Source organism: Cinclus cinclus, chromosome 9 (genome assembly GCF_963662255.1).
Source record: "Cinclus cinclus chromosome 9, bCinCin1.1, whole genome shotgun sequence".
Classification (NCBI taxonomy): domain Eukaryota; kingdom Metazoa; phylum Chordata; class Aves; order Passeriformes; family Cinclidae; genus Cinclus; species Cinclus cinclus.
In genome coordinates, this window is record NC_085054.1 from 13022673 (window position 1) to 13040415 (window position 17743).

General features: G+C 38.6%; 1 protein-coding gene across 1 annotated transcript in view; it reads left to right on the top strand.

Annotated features, from left to right (window-relative positions):
- Positions 1 to 5888: 5888 nt before the first annotated feature.
- ITGB6 (integrin subunit beta 6) overlaps positions 5889 to 17743 on the top strand; it is a 29640-nt gene continuing 17785 nt past the window's right edge. The window contains exons 1-7 of the mRNA XM_062498745.1: positions 5889 to 5949; positions 6680 to 6759; positions 9454 to 9658; positions 10586 to 10832; positions 11727 to 11892; positions 12414 to 12575; positions 13317 to 13412. Coding sequence (XP_062354729.1) covers positions 5889 to 5949; positions 6680 to 6759; positions 9454 to 9658; positions 10586 to 10832; positions 11727 to 11892; positions 12414 to 12575; positions 13317 to 13412 — 1017 coding nt within the window. The remainder of the gene's footprint in view (positions 5950 to 6679; positions 6760 to 9453; positions 9659 to 10585; positions 10833 to 11726; positions 11893 to 12413; positions 12576 to 13316; positions 13413 to 17743) is intronic.

A 17743-nucleotide genomic window follows, 5' to 3' on the forward strand; every position in this document is an offset into this window, starting at 1 on the left:
CCAAAGGTTTTTATATATGTCACCAAAAAAAATATTGTTGAAAGGTAATAGGACTCTCAGTCTCACCTTTTTCCTACATGAGTTTGAAAGTACTAATTTTCCTACTTCAGAGGAGCAGAGTAGCCATAAGATGGCAGCACTCTGCACAAAAGGCTCCTGAAACCATAAATTCTGCTCTTTTCTCAAAAAGAGACAGCAGCCACTGGCAAGGTTGAGTGGCCTGAGCACTGGGTGTCTGAAGATGGAATCAAACTGGCCGAGTCCAGAATAGCTCTGGGAGGCTTCAGGAATGGAGCTGCTTTCATGTAGTACCTGAGCACACTTTCCTCAGTATTTAGCAGCTGCTTGGGTGCTAGGCTAGGCATTCTTATCTGTTTTGGTTATGCTTGAATAACTTCATTCAAACCCTGTGTTTTAGCAAAGCACCATACCTCTGTAGGTCTAGGTACAGTAAGGTCAGCTTTAAAATTATTTTCTGTGTGTAAAAAAAGAGCAGAATCACTTTTTACAAGTGATTTAATCCCAGGTCCATAGTTCAGAATTTACATATGGGTGGTCAGACCTGAAGACATTGTGCTTACCCAGCCTTACAGTCTTTTCCAAAAGCAAGGCTGGCCTGCTGCAGGGCTGGATAAAGGGTTGCCTTTCCATTGGTGCTGTTACAACAGCAAGACCATCACCTTGTCCCTTCTATCATGGGAGCTGCAGGTCTGGTTTGAATTTAGCATTAATCTGAACAAAGTAAGTTATGAAAAGCTTTTCAGCTAGAGTGTGGGGGTCTGAGGAGCTGTGGAGTCAGCACTCAGTGTAGTTCCCATCCCCAGCATGATCACCACAGCACTGAGAAGTGCTTTCTCTGCTGTCCCTGCCCCACATTTTTATAGTGTGGGGAAAGCAAGGGGTACCACGTAACCAAGAAAAACAACCAGAAACCAAGGTGAGATTTGATGGGCTGTGTGGAAGTCCCTGGCATAATTTGAGTGTCATGAGCTGATTGGCAGCCCCACTCCATCTCCCTACGAGTTCCACCTAAGCCCTTCTGCAGTTCAGAGGTCTGATTATTTCTCTTTGAGTGTGAGAGTGTATTCAAATCTGAAAAGCAAACACATCTTTCACGTTGCTCACCCATGCCAAAAAAACTGAGAACAAAAGTTTGCGCATGCCCTTGGCTGGAACCAGCCTGGTCAGAGCTGTGGGCAAGGTGAATACAAGTGGAAAACACCGAGTTTCCTGCCTGCTGCTCACTGTACAGCTGGTGATCAGTCCCTCCTCCTTCCTCTTCTGCCCTTCTGTTTGCTCAGAGGCAGGTTGTTGACTTCATTCCCTGCCCTCCTCTAACATCAGTACTGCTCAGGAAACAAGAGGAGACCAGAGCATGAATCACAACCTGAGTCACCAATTCCCAGCTCCTTGTTTTGCTCAGAGCTGGAGGGGGAAATTCCTCTCCTCTATGTGATTCTGCATCTCTTGTCACCCTTCAGAAGAGGCTAGAGACACCCCTCCTCTTCTTCCAAAACTGCTCTCCAATATGTGTAGCCATGCTTGCAAACAGCACCTGGAGGGTAGGAGAGACCACGTCTCACCGGGCTCTGTGGCAGTGTTTTGGTCATAGGCCCCTAATGGGATATGATATTAGTACACCTCAAAACACAGGAGCTGAAATGATGCATCTCCATCACTGTATGTTCAGATCTTTGCTTTCAGCAGGCTCCAGGTCACTCATGCAAATGCTTACAGCAGTTTCTTTGAATGGATGTCATTTTCTGTTGGAGCAATACCCATCTCCCACTATGATGATTAATAAAGAAAGAGAGAGCAGATATATCAACTAAAAAAGCCCAAAAATCCAACCAACAACAACAACAAAAAAAAAAAACACCAACAAAAAAGAAAAAAGCAAAGTTGCTGATTTGCTACTTTCACCTTCGCTGTGAATTTCCCCATTAAATACAACTGTTTGTTAGGGATTGTTGCTTCCTCTTGAAATTTTTTTGCCAGCTCTCCCTAAAGCATTGTCATATCTGTACTGCAGCAGAGGCAGAAAAAGGACAGTTCTTGCAGTGTCTGTGCAGTACCTGTGTGTGGTTTCTGTCTGTGCTGGACTGGGCTGTGTGCAGAACTCACACTGCTGTGTGGATCCTCACATCATCTCCAGCTCCTTAGAGATGAATTGAAGTTTCAAGCTTAGAAACGTTTTTCAGCCTTCACGGCTTAGCTAACTGACAGGCATCCTCTGAAACATCTGCCATTGCTGTTCTTTGGAACTGGATCTGTCAGGCTGCTGGGGGATGTATTTTTGTGCAGATTTTCCAAAGAAAATGCTTTCCATTTCTGCTGGCCCAAGAGTATGGAAGCACTTGACTATGCAGCTATGGAACATATGTCCTCTTTGGGAGAGAAATGTTTTAACCTCTAGACTTCTGTAGAATCTTCACTTACTACCTTTCAGGTTAAAAAGTTTGACTGAAATTTGGAAGTTCACTTTGATTCCCACTAGAGACTGTCAGAAGCTTTCAGGATTTGATTGGGAACCCAAGCAGACAGAGAATAAATTCACCAGATATTTCAAGTGCAAAGCACCTAAGGAGTGCAGCCCTTTGCCTCTTCATTAAGGAAATTAATAGGGTGGAGAGAAGGGAGACTCCACCTCACAAACTTGAGAAAGCTTTTCTCAAGTGCAAGAGGTGCACCCTGCACCTTTGTAAATATTCTGAGAATCATCTCTGCCAGGGGACATTCAGACATTTTTTACAGACTTTCAGGGTGGGAGTGTGTATGACAAGATCACTGGGAATTTAGAGAGCTGGTTTGTGTGTGAAGCTGAGAGGTCAGGACTATATTCATGACAGGATTGGAAGGAAGACTTGCATTGTTCAGCTTTGCCTACACTGAGATAAACAGCTGTTTTCTGTTCTGATGTGTCATTTGAAAATTGTAACTCTGATTTAATAGAGACCAGAATTTTCTACAAAACGAAAATATAGTGGTTGATGGAAACAATAATTGTGTTCTTTCTGTACTGTAAACTACCTTTTTGTTGTATCTCATTGAATCAATGCCTTTAATTTGTGTGGGTGACACAGGACTGTATAAAAGCCTTGTGAAGAAGGGGAGCCCTGCTGCAAATCAAATCAAGCAATGCCTTGACCCTAAAGAATTTTACACATCCTTCCCCCATCAGCATGGCTACTCCAGATTAAGATTCTACTCTTCTTTTAATGATGAAAGCAAATAAAGCATTGTTCTAGTAGAGGAACTTCCTGGTCAACTTACCTTTAGTTATCAGAATCATCTGATAAAACAAGAATCATCTGTCTGCTTCCTGTCTAGGTATTCTTACCTTGCCCAAGGTGTATTCTTGGTGCACACTGTCTCTCTTTCAGGACCTCTCTTAGGCTCCCGCTCTCCATTTTTTCCTCGTCTGTTTTTGTTGTTGTTTATTCTGCTACTTTCTTTTCCTTCTCTGCTCTCTCCAAGCAATCCAGAGAGGTCTATTCCTAATAATTTGCAGAAACTTAGCTGTTTTATTCAGGAAAGACTTAATTCAGATAGTCTTTGGCAGCCACCTCCCTCAGAGGCAGGCACTTAGCCTCCAACCATGCTATCCTTGCCAAGACTATATAAAGACTATATAAGATACTACCTCACAAGCAAATGGGGCACTGATAATATCAAATAGAATTTGTAAGTTTTATGTAGGCTGTATTACTATTTCTCTCTACACTTCAAAGTTTGATATCTTGAATCCAAGAATAAGCATTTGCTAATTCCCAGCTGTTCAGCTGGCTGGTCCTTAGTTTGAGACACTGCTGTGGCTGGTACCTTGGCGTGGCTGAAGGACTGCCACCAAGTCCTGTGCTTTGAAGTGCTGTTATGTTACCAGGGGCCAGTAGCTCAAAAGAGCTACAAGGTGACCTTCTACACTGAAAGAGAAAGCATGGGAGGGCTGCAAAGCTGTAGACACAGCAACAATATTAAAGGACACATACACAAATATCAGTCAGACCCAGGGAAGTAGGATATTTGAATGGTATATTACAGGAGGTTGTTTTTCTTATCAAGAGCAAACACTTTTGATTGATTGATTTTGGTTGATTCCACTTCTTTTTGACCTTATGTAATTACATAGACAGTGCTCTCACAGAGTTGTGTCTTCATATAATCTAATCAATGTTTTTTTCATGCCATGGGAAATTGCTGTAGCTGAACAAGTGCCTTAGAAAGGGCACTCTGAGGCAGAGAGAGCAGTTGAAGGAGACTTAGGAATGTTGTTGTAAATAGAAATGTTAAGATATTGTTCCACAACATCCTAAATTGGGCTATATTTGGCCTAACATACCACCTTTCCTGCTAGTTCTGCCTTGAATACTGAACTGGGCAGCCACAGGGTTCAAGGGGCCCAACCAGATGAAAACCAGCCCTGCACCTTCCCCACAGAAGGGGATTGGGTTTTAGCTGGATCACTTTGAAACACGGCACGCTGGGACATGAACACTGGTAAGAGTGACAGGGTGGAGCACAAGGGCAGAGCAAAGGGAGTCCTGATGTAATCCAGTTTGAGTTGCTGTTGACACTACCCATGGTCTGTGTAAATACTAGTAAAACTGGATGTGCCTGGAAATATTTCCAGCCACTAGAACAAGATTGTCTATGCTATTAGACTTTTAAAATGCTCCCTGGCATGAATTTGACCTCTTCCAATTAACACTCAGTGCAAACAATTTCCGGGCACAATTTGTTTTCTAGAATGGTCCTAATAGGCACTTTGCAATCATAAACTCAGTTCATTCTGTGCCAGCTGGCCTCAATGCCCAGGAATGTTTCAGACATGTTGAATTTAACTTATACAGACCCATCCCTATTTTCACTAATGCAAATCCTTATGAAAAGACAGGACTTGTCTTGAACAAATGAACAAATTTTTAGAACAGACATAGCAGAGCATAAAAGATGGGAAGAGATGAAATCTGGAAATAAGGAATTTTATTTCATTCTAATAAGGGGGCAAGAAATACATATATTTGCATTCATTTCAGGTTGGGAAGGTGGAGGAGAGATAGCAATAACTTGTTATGCAGTTTTTTCTGAGCAGTAGAATATTCAGCCACTTACTAGGCAGAGTTAAGGCTGGCATGATTCTTCTTTCAAGTCAGATGCTGCACTGGGAATGAAATTTTCCCACCTATATATTAAAAAAATCCACAACTGCAGCATTTCCCTTTCAGTTTGGAATATTAATAAAATCAATGTACTTGGTATCTTGAAGCACTCAATCCAAGTCCTCAGTTTTAATCTGGGATTGCTTTTTTTGCTTTTTGGGGGTTTTTTTTGGGTGGGGTTCTGTTGGTTTTTTTTTTTTTTTCACAACTGCTTTTACAGGTTTCCCTCTACATCAGGAAATCTGAAAAAGTGGGATTTTTACTTCTCTCCAGGTATACTCACTTGGCAGTCTTAATGACCCATCTCCCCTCAGGACACAACTGAGGGTGTTATTTTGAAGGAGCTTTAAAAGAGTTGTTGTACACACGAAAAAACACGGTCTCTTGGCTGGGTTGCTCTAGGACCCAGAGTGACTGGGACTGACAGAAATCTTCACCTGAATGAATTTTCCCTGCATGCCTTATAAGGAGTCCAGGAAAACAAGGAAGTGATAACCATGTTCACATTACTGTGTGCACAGCTTGTCCTCTTTACCTGCCCAGGTAGCCCTTGTTTTCACTTTTGTTCATGGTCCGTCCCGCTGGGGTTGAAGTTTCCTCGCACTCCGCGTACGTGACATCTGAAAACATACCCTCCAGGAACGCACGGTTTTTACGACATTCTACCTTTACGCAGACGATAATTAACAAGCTAATGTTTTTTTGTCATGCAGCCAGCCCTGAAAACGAATGGGGATTGAATTGCTTTGCCTCTGTTTCCTATTTCTGCAAAGAAATAACTATGTACAAGGTAAGGCTCAGGGGCAGGGAGATCAATTTCAAAATAATTTTGCATTGTTTCTTGCTTGAAGTTGACATGAAATAGCTTTCTGTCTTCTGTATTTAATCTTTCCTTTCTATTTGATGACCTTTTTTGACAGTAGGGTTGCATTGCCAATTCATCTACAATTTGGTGGTCATTACATAGCGCAACAAGTTTGAAAGAGACAGACATTTGAGCAATTTCTTTTCCGTGAATCACAGTTTGATCTACTAAGAATCTTTCATATTACAAATATAACTGAGTGTTTCTCTGGTAACTACACAATGGATAAAAACCATATCAAGTATCTACACAGCTGAGTGAAGCAATTTTAAGCATACAGAGTGAGCATAGTTCTGTTCTTTTAATATCCCTGGCTATGTTGGTAATGACTTACCTACACCATATCAGAAACACATGTAACACTCTGTCAGGTGTACTGGATGGAACAAGTTAACGTGTTCTGAGTGAATGCCATCCATAAAGCATGCAAAAGGAGGTATGTTAATTGCTAGCAATTCTGAGGTTTTAATCTTTATTGGAGAGTTAATCTTTTACCAATAGAATTACAGTAAAGAAGAAATTTTATCAGTAATCCTAAATATGGCTAAATATGTGCATTTTCACCACCCACACTCTCTAAATGACAAGTTTCTTCATAAATTGAATGATTAAGCATATTATTAATAGCCTTTTATCTTCTTGGATTTAAATTCAGGGACCTGTTCTCAGGAAAGCACAGTGACTTGTGAAGATTGTTTGCTTTCCGGACCACACTGCGCTTGGTGTTTGCAAGAGGTAGAGTGATAAAAAAAATTTCAAAGTAAGACTTGAAGTCTTTGTAGTCCCTCTGAGTGATGAAGTATTGACTTAATTGGGTCAGCCCATGGTTTTGTAATGCATGCAGCGCTTAGTGAAGCCTTCCTGGGGATCAGAAGTAGAATTTAATCTACTCTACATGCTCTGTCATTCACAGTGCAGTTGTTTGGGTGTGTGTGTGTTTGTTTATTTGCTTGTTTGAAAAAAAAACCACAAAAAATCAACCTTCCAAATCTAAGGCAGAAATAGAAGTGTTATTAGGGGGTCTCAGATGATCAGCCCTAGGGCTGGCTCACCCCCAGCACTGATGATGAAGCACCAGACACAAAGTCAGAGGCCAGACTGGATCTTAGAGATTACATGCCAAACCAGGCAGTGTAAACAGAAGGTTTGCAGGTATCAAGAGTGTAAAAGGTTGCAGGTGTAAAACTTCCATATAGCAATTATTAATCTGTGGTTGATTTTATGACAATAATGTTGGATTTATAATTTGTATTTTATAGTTGTGCTTTGGCTAAAACATTGGATCTAAAAAAATGTATCTGGATTTGTCTCCTATACCTTTGTTTCAGATTTTCAGCACAACCCTGGGCAAGTGGCTTCACATCTCCGCTTTTAAAACTTTTTCCTATATATGGTGCTAAATATAATCTCCTCACTTCAGAGTAAATATTCTAGCTCTTAGTTCATTAGCATTAACAAGGTAGTCAGCTATCATAACTAGAAACTTGACAGAAATACTAGAGAAATAAAGTAAGTATTTCATTTTTGTTTCTGGATTGCACCTTTGCTGCTAAGAGTTTTTTATTGCTTTTGTGTACAGCAAAATGACACTTAACATGAGACTAAAATACTCTTTTGCCATTTGCATGGCGGTCAAAAAGACCCCACATTAGTGTGTTTGCAGTTTTATAATTGTACTATAAGTCAGGATTTTGTTGAAATTGGATCACATAATTTTGACTACTGCCATGTATTTTCAGGGAAAAAAGAACCCAATATAGTTTATTGATTAAAAAAAATGCCAAAACCAAACCAAACCAACAAACAAAAAAACAAACTGTGGAACTGTTGAAAATTTCACTGTAGTAAAGATGATTTTTCTTCTTTGTTAGAAAAGATCACATCAAGTGTGCAAAGGAGATAGGAGCTTTAGAGCAAACAAAAGCACCTCTAAAGAAACCACTATTTTCTGTAGGATAAGAACATGCTTTGTAATTATATTTGAAATATGAGGTTGTTTGTTCACGCATTTTGAAAAGTTACAAAATGTGTAACTAAAGGAGATGATATGGATCTCCCTGTGAAAGGTTTATAATGGTACATGTAATTTATGTGTACGGTATTCAAGAAGCAGTGGGTGAGAGTTTTGCCTGAGCAAAGGCATAAAGTTCAGTCTGGAGAATAATAAACCACTGCTCCCAGCAGGTGCCTCAACATCATTTCCACCAAAATATATAAGATTCCTGATAATTTTCAGGCATAAAGGGTAATATTTTGGTGGAAAAAAGGGTCATAGTTGTGGTTTTAATAGGCTTAAAGTAATTTGTTTTGTTTTGTGAGGAAAGTTTTTCAGTGACTGAATTCAAAGAATATTTGTGGCTTGATGGCTGATCCATGGGTTGCCTGCCCAAACGTAGGAGAAAAGAGCAGATGTGCGGTATGGGCCCATGATCATCTGCCAGGAATTGGATGTTCCAGAGCTGATTCTGCCAGGCATTGCCCAGGTTTTGGTCAAAAGGGCTTGCAGGCCAGAGCAGTTTCCTGGAGACAGCTGACTGATTTGGAGAATCTTAACTCTAGACATATCTCTGGGAAAAGGTAATAAGGCACAGTTACTCTTTGTAAAAGTAATCATTAACTTCACCACCATGTGAGGTTAGTACCCACCCTGTAGCAGTGCTGTGGAAAGGAATGCATATCAGTGCTTTGAATTGAGTAATGGAAATAAACTGTGAATCCAGCTGATATCTGTAGGCTTGTGATTTGCTCTGGCTGGAAGAAGGTCAAGGAGGATGCTGGGCCAAATTTAGGTGTGGGGATGCTGAAAGCACTGCTGGTGCTGAGGAACCGTGGGGACAGGCTGTGGTCATTGCTGGGCACCAGGCAGAGCAACAAGGACTTGATGCCTGCTTCAGTGAACAGGTTAAGTGAGAGCTGAAGAGAAAGTGTAGGTCAGAAAAAAAGAACCAGTAAACACTGGGTACCCACAATCAGTTTGTCACAAGTTGTCCAGGAGTTTATTGTCAACACATCTTTATTAAATGACATGCTTCAATCATAAATTCAAAACTGTCTAGGAAAGACTGGTGAATTTGTGGTATAATCCTGTGACAGAAAAACCAGTGGCTCAGAGGGGCTTTGTGCTATCATTCTGAGCACTGCGAGAAGCCAAATGCAGTGAGTGGCACAATTCCCATTCCCCAACAATAGAGCAGTTTCTCCCCGGATAACAAGTCGGTGTAAGTTACATTAATTATACACCTGTGTGACATGACCCATGAAGGGCAAATTTTGGTTTCTGTGCCACCTGTATCTAGTTCTGCACTAGTTTGCACAAAGTTGCACCTTTGTTTCCATTCCCTGCATTTGACTGACCTTTTGCCCAGCAGGTGCTGGTGGCTAGTCAGTAAAAACTTTTAACTCATCCCTTCCTTCTTCTGTTTCCATTAGAATTACACAGACTCATCTGGAACTCATGGGAGGTGTGATACCCTGGAAAATCTTTTGTCCAAAGGATGCCAGTTGGATTTGATTGAGTTTCCCATTTCAGAAGTAGAAATTCACAGAAATGATCCCCTAACTGCATCACCCCAGAAGAACAGTTCTGATGTCACACAGATTTCTCCCCAAAAACTAACTCTGAGGCTGCGACCAGGTAAGTCACAGTTCACAGGTTTATTTCAGACAATGTGATAAACTGAAGCTTCTTGGATTGAACAATCTAAAAAAGTATCTTGACAGAATAAAGACAAAAACCTGTGTTGGGTCCAAAATTAGCTGTTGACTCATCACATGAAAACTAGGTTCAGCTGAGTTCAGAATATTTTCAGAAGTGCTGGGTACATCATAAAAATAAGGATATATTTTTTTAGTTTCTCTCTTCTCTTGCCAGTGAGGTGGCAGGGAGAGAATGAAAGCCCCTGGCTCATCCCCATCTGAGCTCCTGTGCCTCTCCCCTGCTGGTCTGGCAAACAGAGTATCTCAGAGGTGACATAAAATCTTGCTTTGAGGATTTACAAGGTACCAGTGACCTTTATGGTAGCGTTCCAGAACTACCTTCGGGTCCTTCAGATGTGAATTTTTCTTGGAGAGAATTTGGAACAAAAAAAGTAAGAGACATCCAGTTAGCTCATGTCATAGTGTTGAAACTGAGAATAAAATCTCTGTATATACTTTGATTTTCTTTAAATTTTTAAAGGATATGGTTGGACCCCAAAGTGCTACCTCTAGTTTTAATTAGTTTCATACCTAAATTTTCTAAAGCTGCATACAGCAGAAGGGATATTTTCCTTTTTTTTTTAATTATAACAATCAGTTTTAATTCTGTGCTTATGGCATTACTGAATAACTGCTTAGAAGAAAAGCCCAAACATTTAGAACCACTTCTAATTTTTCAGACCCTTATTCAAGTTTTTTTGCTGACATACAGTTTTTGAAGTTTTTTTGTTGATGTTTTTTGTTCGTGGTGGTCTAAAATACCAGGTAATTGTCACCATATAGAAATTCATTAAGAAATTTGCATTGCTCATGTTTTCTGCACAGAAGTGCTGATATGTATCCCACTTTCCACTGACCTTAATAGGACATGAAGAAACAATACAGATCAAGGTTCGCCAGACTGAAGATTATCCAATTGACCTCTACTACCTCATGGATCTTTCAGCTTCAATGGATGATGATCTGAATACAATCAAAGAACTGGGTTCAACTCTTTCCAAAGAGATGTCAAAACTGACAAGCAACTTTAGACTGGGATTTGGATCTTTTGTTGAAAAACCAGTTTCACCATTTATCAAAACTACAGCTGCAGAAATAAACAACCCTTGCAGGTAGGCAGGGAAAGTCCCAACATCTGTTTGCATGCCAAGACTGTCATAATATTTATCTTTAGGCTAAAATTGATTTCAGCATCTTCACTGGAAACTCTCTCCTCTTCCAGCTGTAAATGGAACAGCTTGGTTTGGGAACAAGATTTGGTTCTTCTAGTTTCTGATCATCGTTCTGTTGAGTCTTACGTTATTAGGATTGAGGAATCTGGGAGTGAGTCTGCTTTTTAGCTTTTGCTCCTAGTTACAAATGTGCTTAATATGTTAACAAAATGTATGCAGCATGTAGTTTTGTTTTTTTTCTTTATTTTATTTTCTAAAATAGATATACATATATACTTACACAAAGACACACAGATATATATAAAATAATTTTATGAGCTATACTAAGGAGTTGCAAACTCAAACCCATCACAGAATACTGATTTTATTTAGCCATCAGTGCTGTTCTCCTGCTTTTTTTTCCTCCTTAAGGTGTGGCAGTCTCCCCAGCCCCTGGCTGCCCTAGCCCTTAGCTAACCTGTGTAGGGGAGAAGCTGGGCTCTGCAACCTGGAGAAAGACTGCAGCACCTTGCTGGTTGTGTCTCAATGCCATTAAGGAGCTACAGATCCCAGTATGCTTCCAAATATGAGATCATGGCACAGCAGGGTGCATGGCAAGGGCTGCAGGTTGGTAACCGAATGACTGTGCTCTAGGAGGCATTTCTCAGCCTTTATGCAGATTCTTCTATTGCCCAAGTCACTGAATGCTCTTTAATTATCTTAGGTGCTTCACAAAATCTTCTAGGCACAGATAAGAGATGGAAGACCAAAACTAATCCAGGCAGGCCTCTGAAGTAGCAATTCCAGTGATTTTTCACTCTCTATTATCCATAAGCTGTCTCACTTTTCTTGCAGAACTGTACCATACGAGTGCTTACCCACTTTTGGATATAAAAATGTTTTGCCACTAACAAATGATGCTGAAAAATTCAATGAAATTGTGAAAGGACAGCGAATTTCTGCTAATATAGATACTCCAGAGGGAGGATTTGATGCAATTATGCAGGCAGCTGTTTGCAAGGTAATTGAAACTTCTAGGTACAATATTATTCCATATATTATCTCCTCTAGTATTATATGTTGGTATTTCAAAGTGACAGATTATTTTTCAAAAATTTTTAACGCAAACTGAGAGCCTCATTAAATTTGTGTGAAAATACTTTTGGCTGTACAAGTAAAACATGCACATTGCAATATTTTAGCCTAGGTTTCCTTTTAATTTCCAGGGACAAATAAGCCCAAATATGGGTATAATTACTGGCTCTGTTTTTCTGTTTAAATATTTTGTTAACTATGTTTAGAGTAGTAAGCAGATTGACATGAACATGGCCAACCCATGTTATTAAACATGGGGATGGGAAAACACAATATTAGCCAAAGACAATGGAACGAACATAATCTCTTAGGAGATGTGTTGTCTTTGATTCTTCCTTGAGAATGATGCTATTCATTTATTTTGAGGCACTGTTCTCTAAATATTTAGCAGTTTTTGAATGTTGTAATGCAATATAGCTTGCTAAACTGATGTGTTTTAAATGACAGGAAAAAATTGGATGGAGGAATGATTCTCTGCATTTGCTGGTATTTGTGAGTGATGCTGATTCCCATTTTGGGATGGACAGTAAACTGGCAGGAATTGTTATTCCTAATGATGGGAACTGTCATTTGGACCACAATAATGAATATTCCATGTCAACTGTTCTGGTAATTACCTACAAATTTTGTACACCCTCACATTCTGGAAATTTGAGCACCAACACAACTTAGAAAATTAGTGAATTACACTTTTAGCCCTGAAATGTGTAAAAGCTGGGGAATCAGATATTTCATGTGATCTATTTTATTTGTAACTGCATATTTCAGTAAAGAGAGAACAGTGTGTTTGTATGGAATTAGAATAGATTGTAACTAAGAAAAAACAAGTATTATTTCTACAACAGGAAAGCCCATGGAATTAGACTAAATAGTATTTCCTTCTGTAGAGAAGGCAAGATTTGCATTAATTATGAAGTATTAATTCAGGACCAGTATAGGAATTTGCAGAACATTGTTCCTGTATGAGAACTTACCAGCTTAAGATCCAGTGTTCAAAAATACTGAATATATACACTGTGGTGTTCATTGTAGGACAAAGAACAATTCCATTGCTCTGGTGCAGTGTTGTTCTTTGGATTAAACACACACAAATGACACAAATGCTACTGAGCCAAAGCCCCCACTATGGAATCTGGCTCTGTACTTTGCACAGAGGAGTTTCCTAAAAAACAATGTGAGGAAATTATATGTGTCATCTTTTATTTTGTATACGTGTATTCCTAATTAAAGTTTATACTACACAGAGAACAAAGTGTTCATTATAATCACTTGAATGTGTCTTTCATGGGACACAGGAACTGAAAGCACATGAGAAACAGATTGATGTACTTCTCTTTTGTTTGTTTGTAGGAGTATCCCACAATTGGACAATTAATTGAAAAACTTGTGCAAAACAATATTCTATTAATTTTTGCTGTAACAAATGAGCAAGTTCACATATATGAGGTGAGCAAATTAAAATGTTCAGTTTGGCAATGTTTGTTTTAAAGTTCACCTTTTTTCACTGCTGATACAGCAATTCTAGTACTAAGGACTGAATTCTACAAGATATTTATGTGATAAAAATAACTAGGAAATTGTGTATCAGAGGAAAGCTCTTCTTTTTAAGTGCTCCTTCATGTATTGATTTTGGTGTTATAAGGTAACTTTTAAATCGGATTTCAAGTTGAATCACACTAATCCTTTAGGCAAGGATTGAAAAACTATGCATTGCTAGACTATTCAGTGTAATCATTGTGCTTAGCCTTTTGTATTTTGTAAGGCTATAGGAGAGCTGAACCTTTTCTCACTTTTGTAAAACAAAAGTGTGTCTGAAACACACAGTGCTATCTTCATGCTCAGCTCTGAGATCTTGGTTTGTTGTGGGGTTTTTTTTTAATTTTTCCATTTTTCTTTATTTCTGTGATTCTTTAAATTTTTATTTCATTTTCTGTCCAGTCCTGCTTCTGGGGAAAAAAAAAAAAATCTTCACACACTAAAAGAGATTCTAGATAAGAGTTCATAGTGGGTAATAAGGGGTTTTGCAGCCTAAGCTTGGCTGCCTGGTTATACCTTGGTGTGTTAAAGGGGACAAGCAGAGAGAAATTGGTCCAAATTTATTCAGGTTGGTTGAGAGGAAGCCAATAAGGATGATCCTGCTGATACAATAGGACTGGCTTTCAGAAGGAGAAGCCTTTGCAAAACATTCTGTAACCAGAAGTACAGTAATGAGAAAAGGTGCTCCTCTGCTGTGATTACCACGTGGAAAATAGGAAAGAAAGAGTACGGAAAAAGAGAGAGCAGGTGAGTCCTTGAGGTAGTCACCAGTAGGATGGTTTTCTATTTCTGTCCTCTGTGTAACCCGGGGAAGACCCCTCAGTACTTCTGCAACTGATTCCAGGGGTGGAGTTTTGAGTAAGACTGATGCTTCAGCTATTTGCCAAAAGTGACAAGAGTCACAAATTGCATAAACTGATTCTCAGATTACAGCCTTCACAAGGCAAGGAACATTGTGTGTCTTGAAGCACTGACTACCTTGCTTTTTTGAAGACCATATTGAATACTGAGCTGGATCATGAAAATTTAGATTGGTAACAGTAGAAGTCAATCACTTACAAATGCAGTGGCTTCTAGACTTTCTTAATAGAGATCCAATTAATGACAGATGAAATATTTTTCCTTGTAGGTGCTTTTTTTAATAGGTGCTTCATGCAGAAGGGTTGTTCTAGGAAGGTAGTTTGGAAATACCTGTTTGATTTACAGAGGCTTTTTTTTTTGTCCAAAGACATATTTCTCTTGCTGATGGCACTGTATTTTACCTTGGAAATTGCTTATGATCACCCTTGAAGTTTACCACCAGCATTCTTACCAAGGTGTTTCTGTTTCAGTATCCCTGTGTCTCAAGTCAGTGTCGAAGTTTATTTTGATAACGGGGAGCACGAAACAATGGCATATAGCTAACACAAAATGCAAATTATGGTTAACCCAGCTAGGGAATGGTTTGCTCTTGTTACTTCTTTTATTGGAAAAGAGAAAGTACAACTACCTTCTATCTTATAGGGTGTATAGTAATACCACTGAATATAATCCATCTGCTGCTTTCTTCCATTAATATGGGTAGATGTATTTGTTATGATCTGCCTTTCATCCTGTAGGTGATGTGGAAAATCAGTCAAAGCAAGTACAAAAATCATACACAAGTGTCACAGAGCAGTTTTTCCTTTAAAGGGTCTGTGCAGGGTGTGCAAACAGGGAAATAAATACTGCCATGTTTTCATCTCTGTGATGCAAATTTGTAATATAAATATAAATAAGCAGTATCTATGCTTAAGAAGGTAAAAAGAACAAAGCAAGACAATGAGAATTGTTCTTGTGGTAAGGCCCCTGCTCAGGTAGCCTGGAAGAAGTGGCAGAGGACTTTAAACTCTAAAAGTTTTGGTGTTTCACTTCTTTTGAAAAGCTTCAGTGGTGGAATTCTGTAGTCTCTCTCAAAAAAACCCTTTCATTCATCCTTTGAGGTGGGAAGACTGTCCCCAGATATCTCATCTCAAATCTACTAGAACTCAGCTTCTAATTACATCAGATACCAATCCTGACTATTGCTATTTATAATTGAGCTCTCAGGGACAAGCTTACATTAAAATTCCTTTGAGGATTTAGAAAACACCTCTTTAAATAGACTTCATAGATTCCCTTAGTCTTAAGTGCAGTGTTCAGACTGTCAAATATATACTTTGTATTTCTAGCCCTGTATAATCCCCAACAATTTAGCCCAAAATAATTCAGTCATGTAATATTCTTGATCTTCTTCAACTGAATTTTCAGTTTATCCACTTACATGTGTATTATTATTGAACACAAATATTAGGGGTGGCACAGAACACCTATACTTGTAGCAGAGCTGGTGTTACTTTTGAACCTTCCATGCACCTAAAAAGCTACTGCACAGTAACCTCAAGAGATCATTTAGGTCTGACACAACAGAAGAGAGAAAATTCTTTATACTGAGCCCTGATAATCTGACATTATTTCTTGAAAGGATTTTTTTTTAAGGGTATTTTATAATATATTTATCTAGCATCATTAGTCTCAGCTGAGTCTTGCCAAAGCAGCAGGGGATGTTTTCATTCTATAAAAGCTATTCACTCAAAAAGCATCTGTGAATTTGGCAATAATAATTATATTTTAACAAATCCTACTTTGGTGTAAAAGAAAACACCAGTCTTTAAGCTTTCATGAAATAATTGCTACTATTGCTGATACTATTTGTTTTTCAAGCAGAATTCTTTTAAAAAGTATTCAAACTTAGATAAGGGAAAGACTCCATCTTTAGTCCTCATTAAGCAACATTTCTTTTGGAACCAAAATTACTCTTTTTTTGATGAATTATTTCTTTTTTATATCACAGGAGAAATAGCTTAAAAATTAGGGTTTCAGGCTGCATTGCACTACTGAAAACTGAGCTAAAAATACTCTACTCTCTACACTCATGCAGAATTTCAAATTATTTTTGTCTGTTTGGTGTTGCACACTATTCATGATGAAAATTCTTCTGTCATTTACACAACTAAAATATAGACATAACCTCACTGAGCTCAAATATATAATCGTCAAATTTCTTTTACATGAATCAGAGTATCCCTAAAAAATGGCAGTTCACCTTCAAATAAATATTTGCCAAATTCTGTGATATCCTTTGGATGTTTCACAACAGTAGCACCCCAAAAGCATCTGACAGCCTCACCTTGGCAATGGTTGAACAGAAATATTTGCTAAGAAGTGAAGTTTAACCAATGGACTGGAGACACACACTTGGCCTGGGCTTAAAATGCCATCCTTGTATCACCATGCAGAAAATTTTTGTTCGTAGAGGAGAGATCAACCAAAGTGTACAGAGCAGCCTGTCCCTGCTGTTTGTTTTGCATACCACAGATTAAAGGGGACTTTATTTTAAATTCCAGGTTTGTCACCTTTTCTCTCAAAAGGTCCACATGTATGAAACACAGTTTCATTATTCCAAGCATCCTTGAGAGAGCACTAATCACAGGAGGAGTCAGGAATGTAAAGTCACCAGCTGTAACAAAAAATGCACTTAATCCCACTGATTTACAATAGCACTAGAAATCTAATGAATGATAACTATTCCATACATAATACATAAAGTAATCACAGGGCTTTTGGGGATATGAAGGATAAGAAGGATATAAGAGTATCAAATTACTCATGTGTATTAATAGTTCTCTGGATATTTTCCTTTTATTTAAAATTGCATTGATATGATAAGGTATAAAGGAAAACTAGTGCTACAATGCTTTTTTTAAAATTATGAACACATTGTTTTCCAAAGGCATGGGTTAAAGCAATGGAAGTTCATGTAGTTAGCAATCAGGCAAGACAAATATTAATTCACCATATTTAAAATCTAGCTGTCAGGTTTCATGTTAATGTCACAGTGCAATTTAATGCAAAAAGAAAAGAAAATTTATCACTGAAATAAATTGCTAAATTGGCGCTGTATTATTCACAGAAATTCAACATACAATCCATGAGAGCCAGAGTGGACTGAGATACCTGTGCAAAGATAAAAGAGTGACTGCAGTTGCTGAATGTAGAGTCCAAGGCTCTTAAGCAGTGCAGCAACAATAGAGCAGCTGAATCTGTTTCTGGATATTTTTATTAAAGAGGAATACAACTGTTGATAAAACATATCTTCCCTCTAAATTTGAAAAATTAGAGCTGATATAGTATCAAACTTCCAATCACATAGATGTGATTAAACAATACATGTTCAATGAATT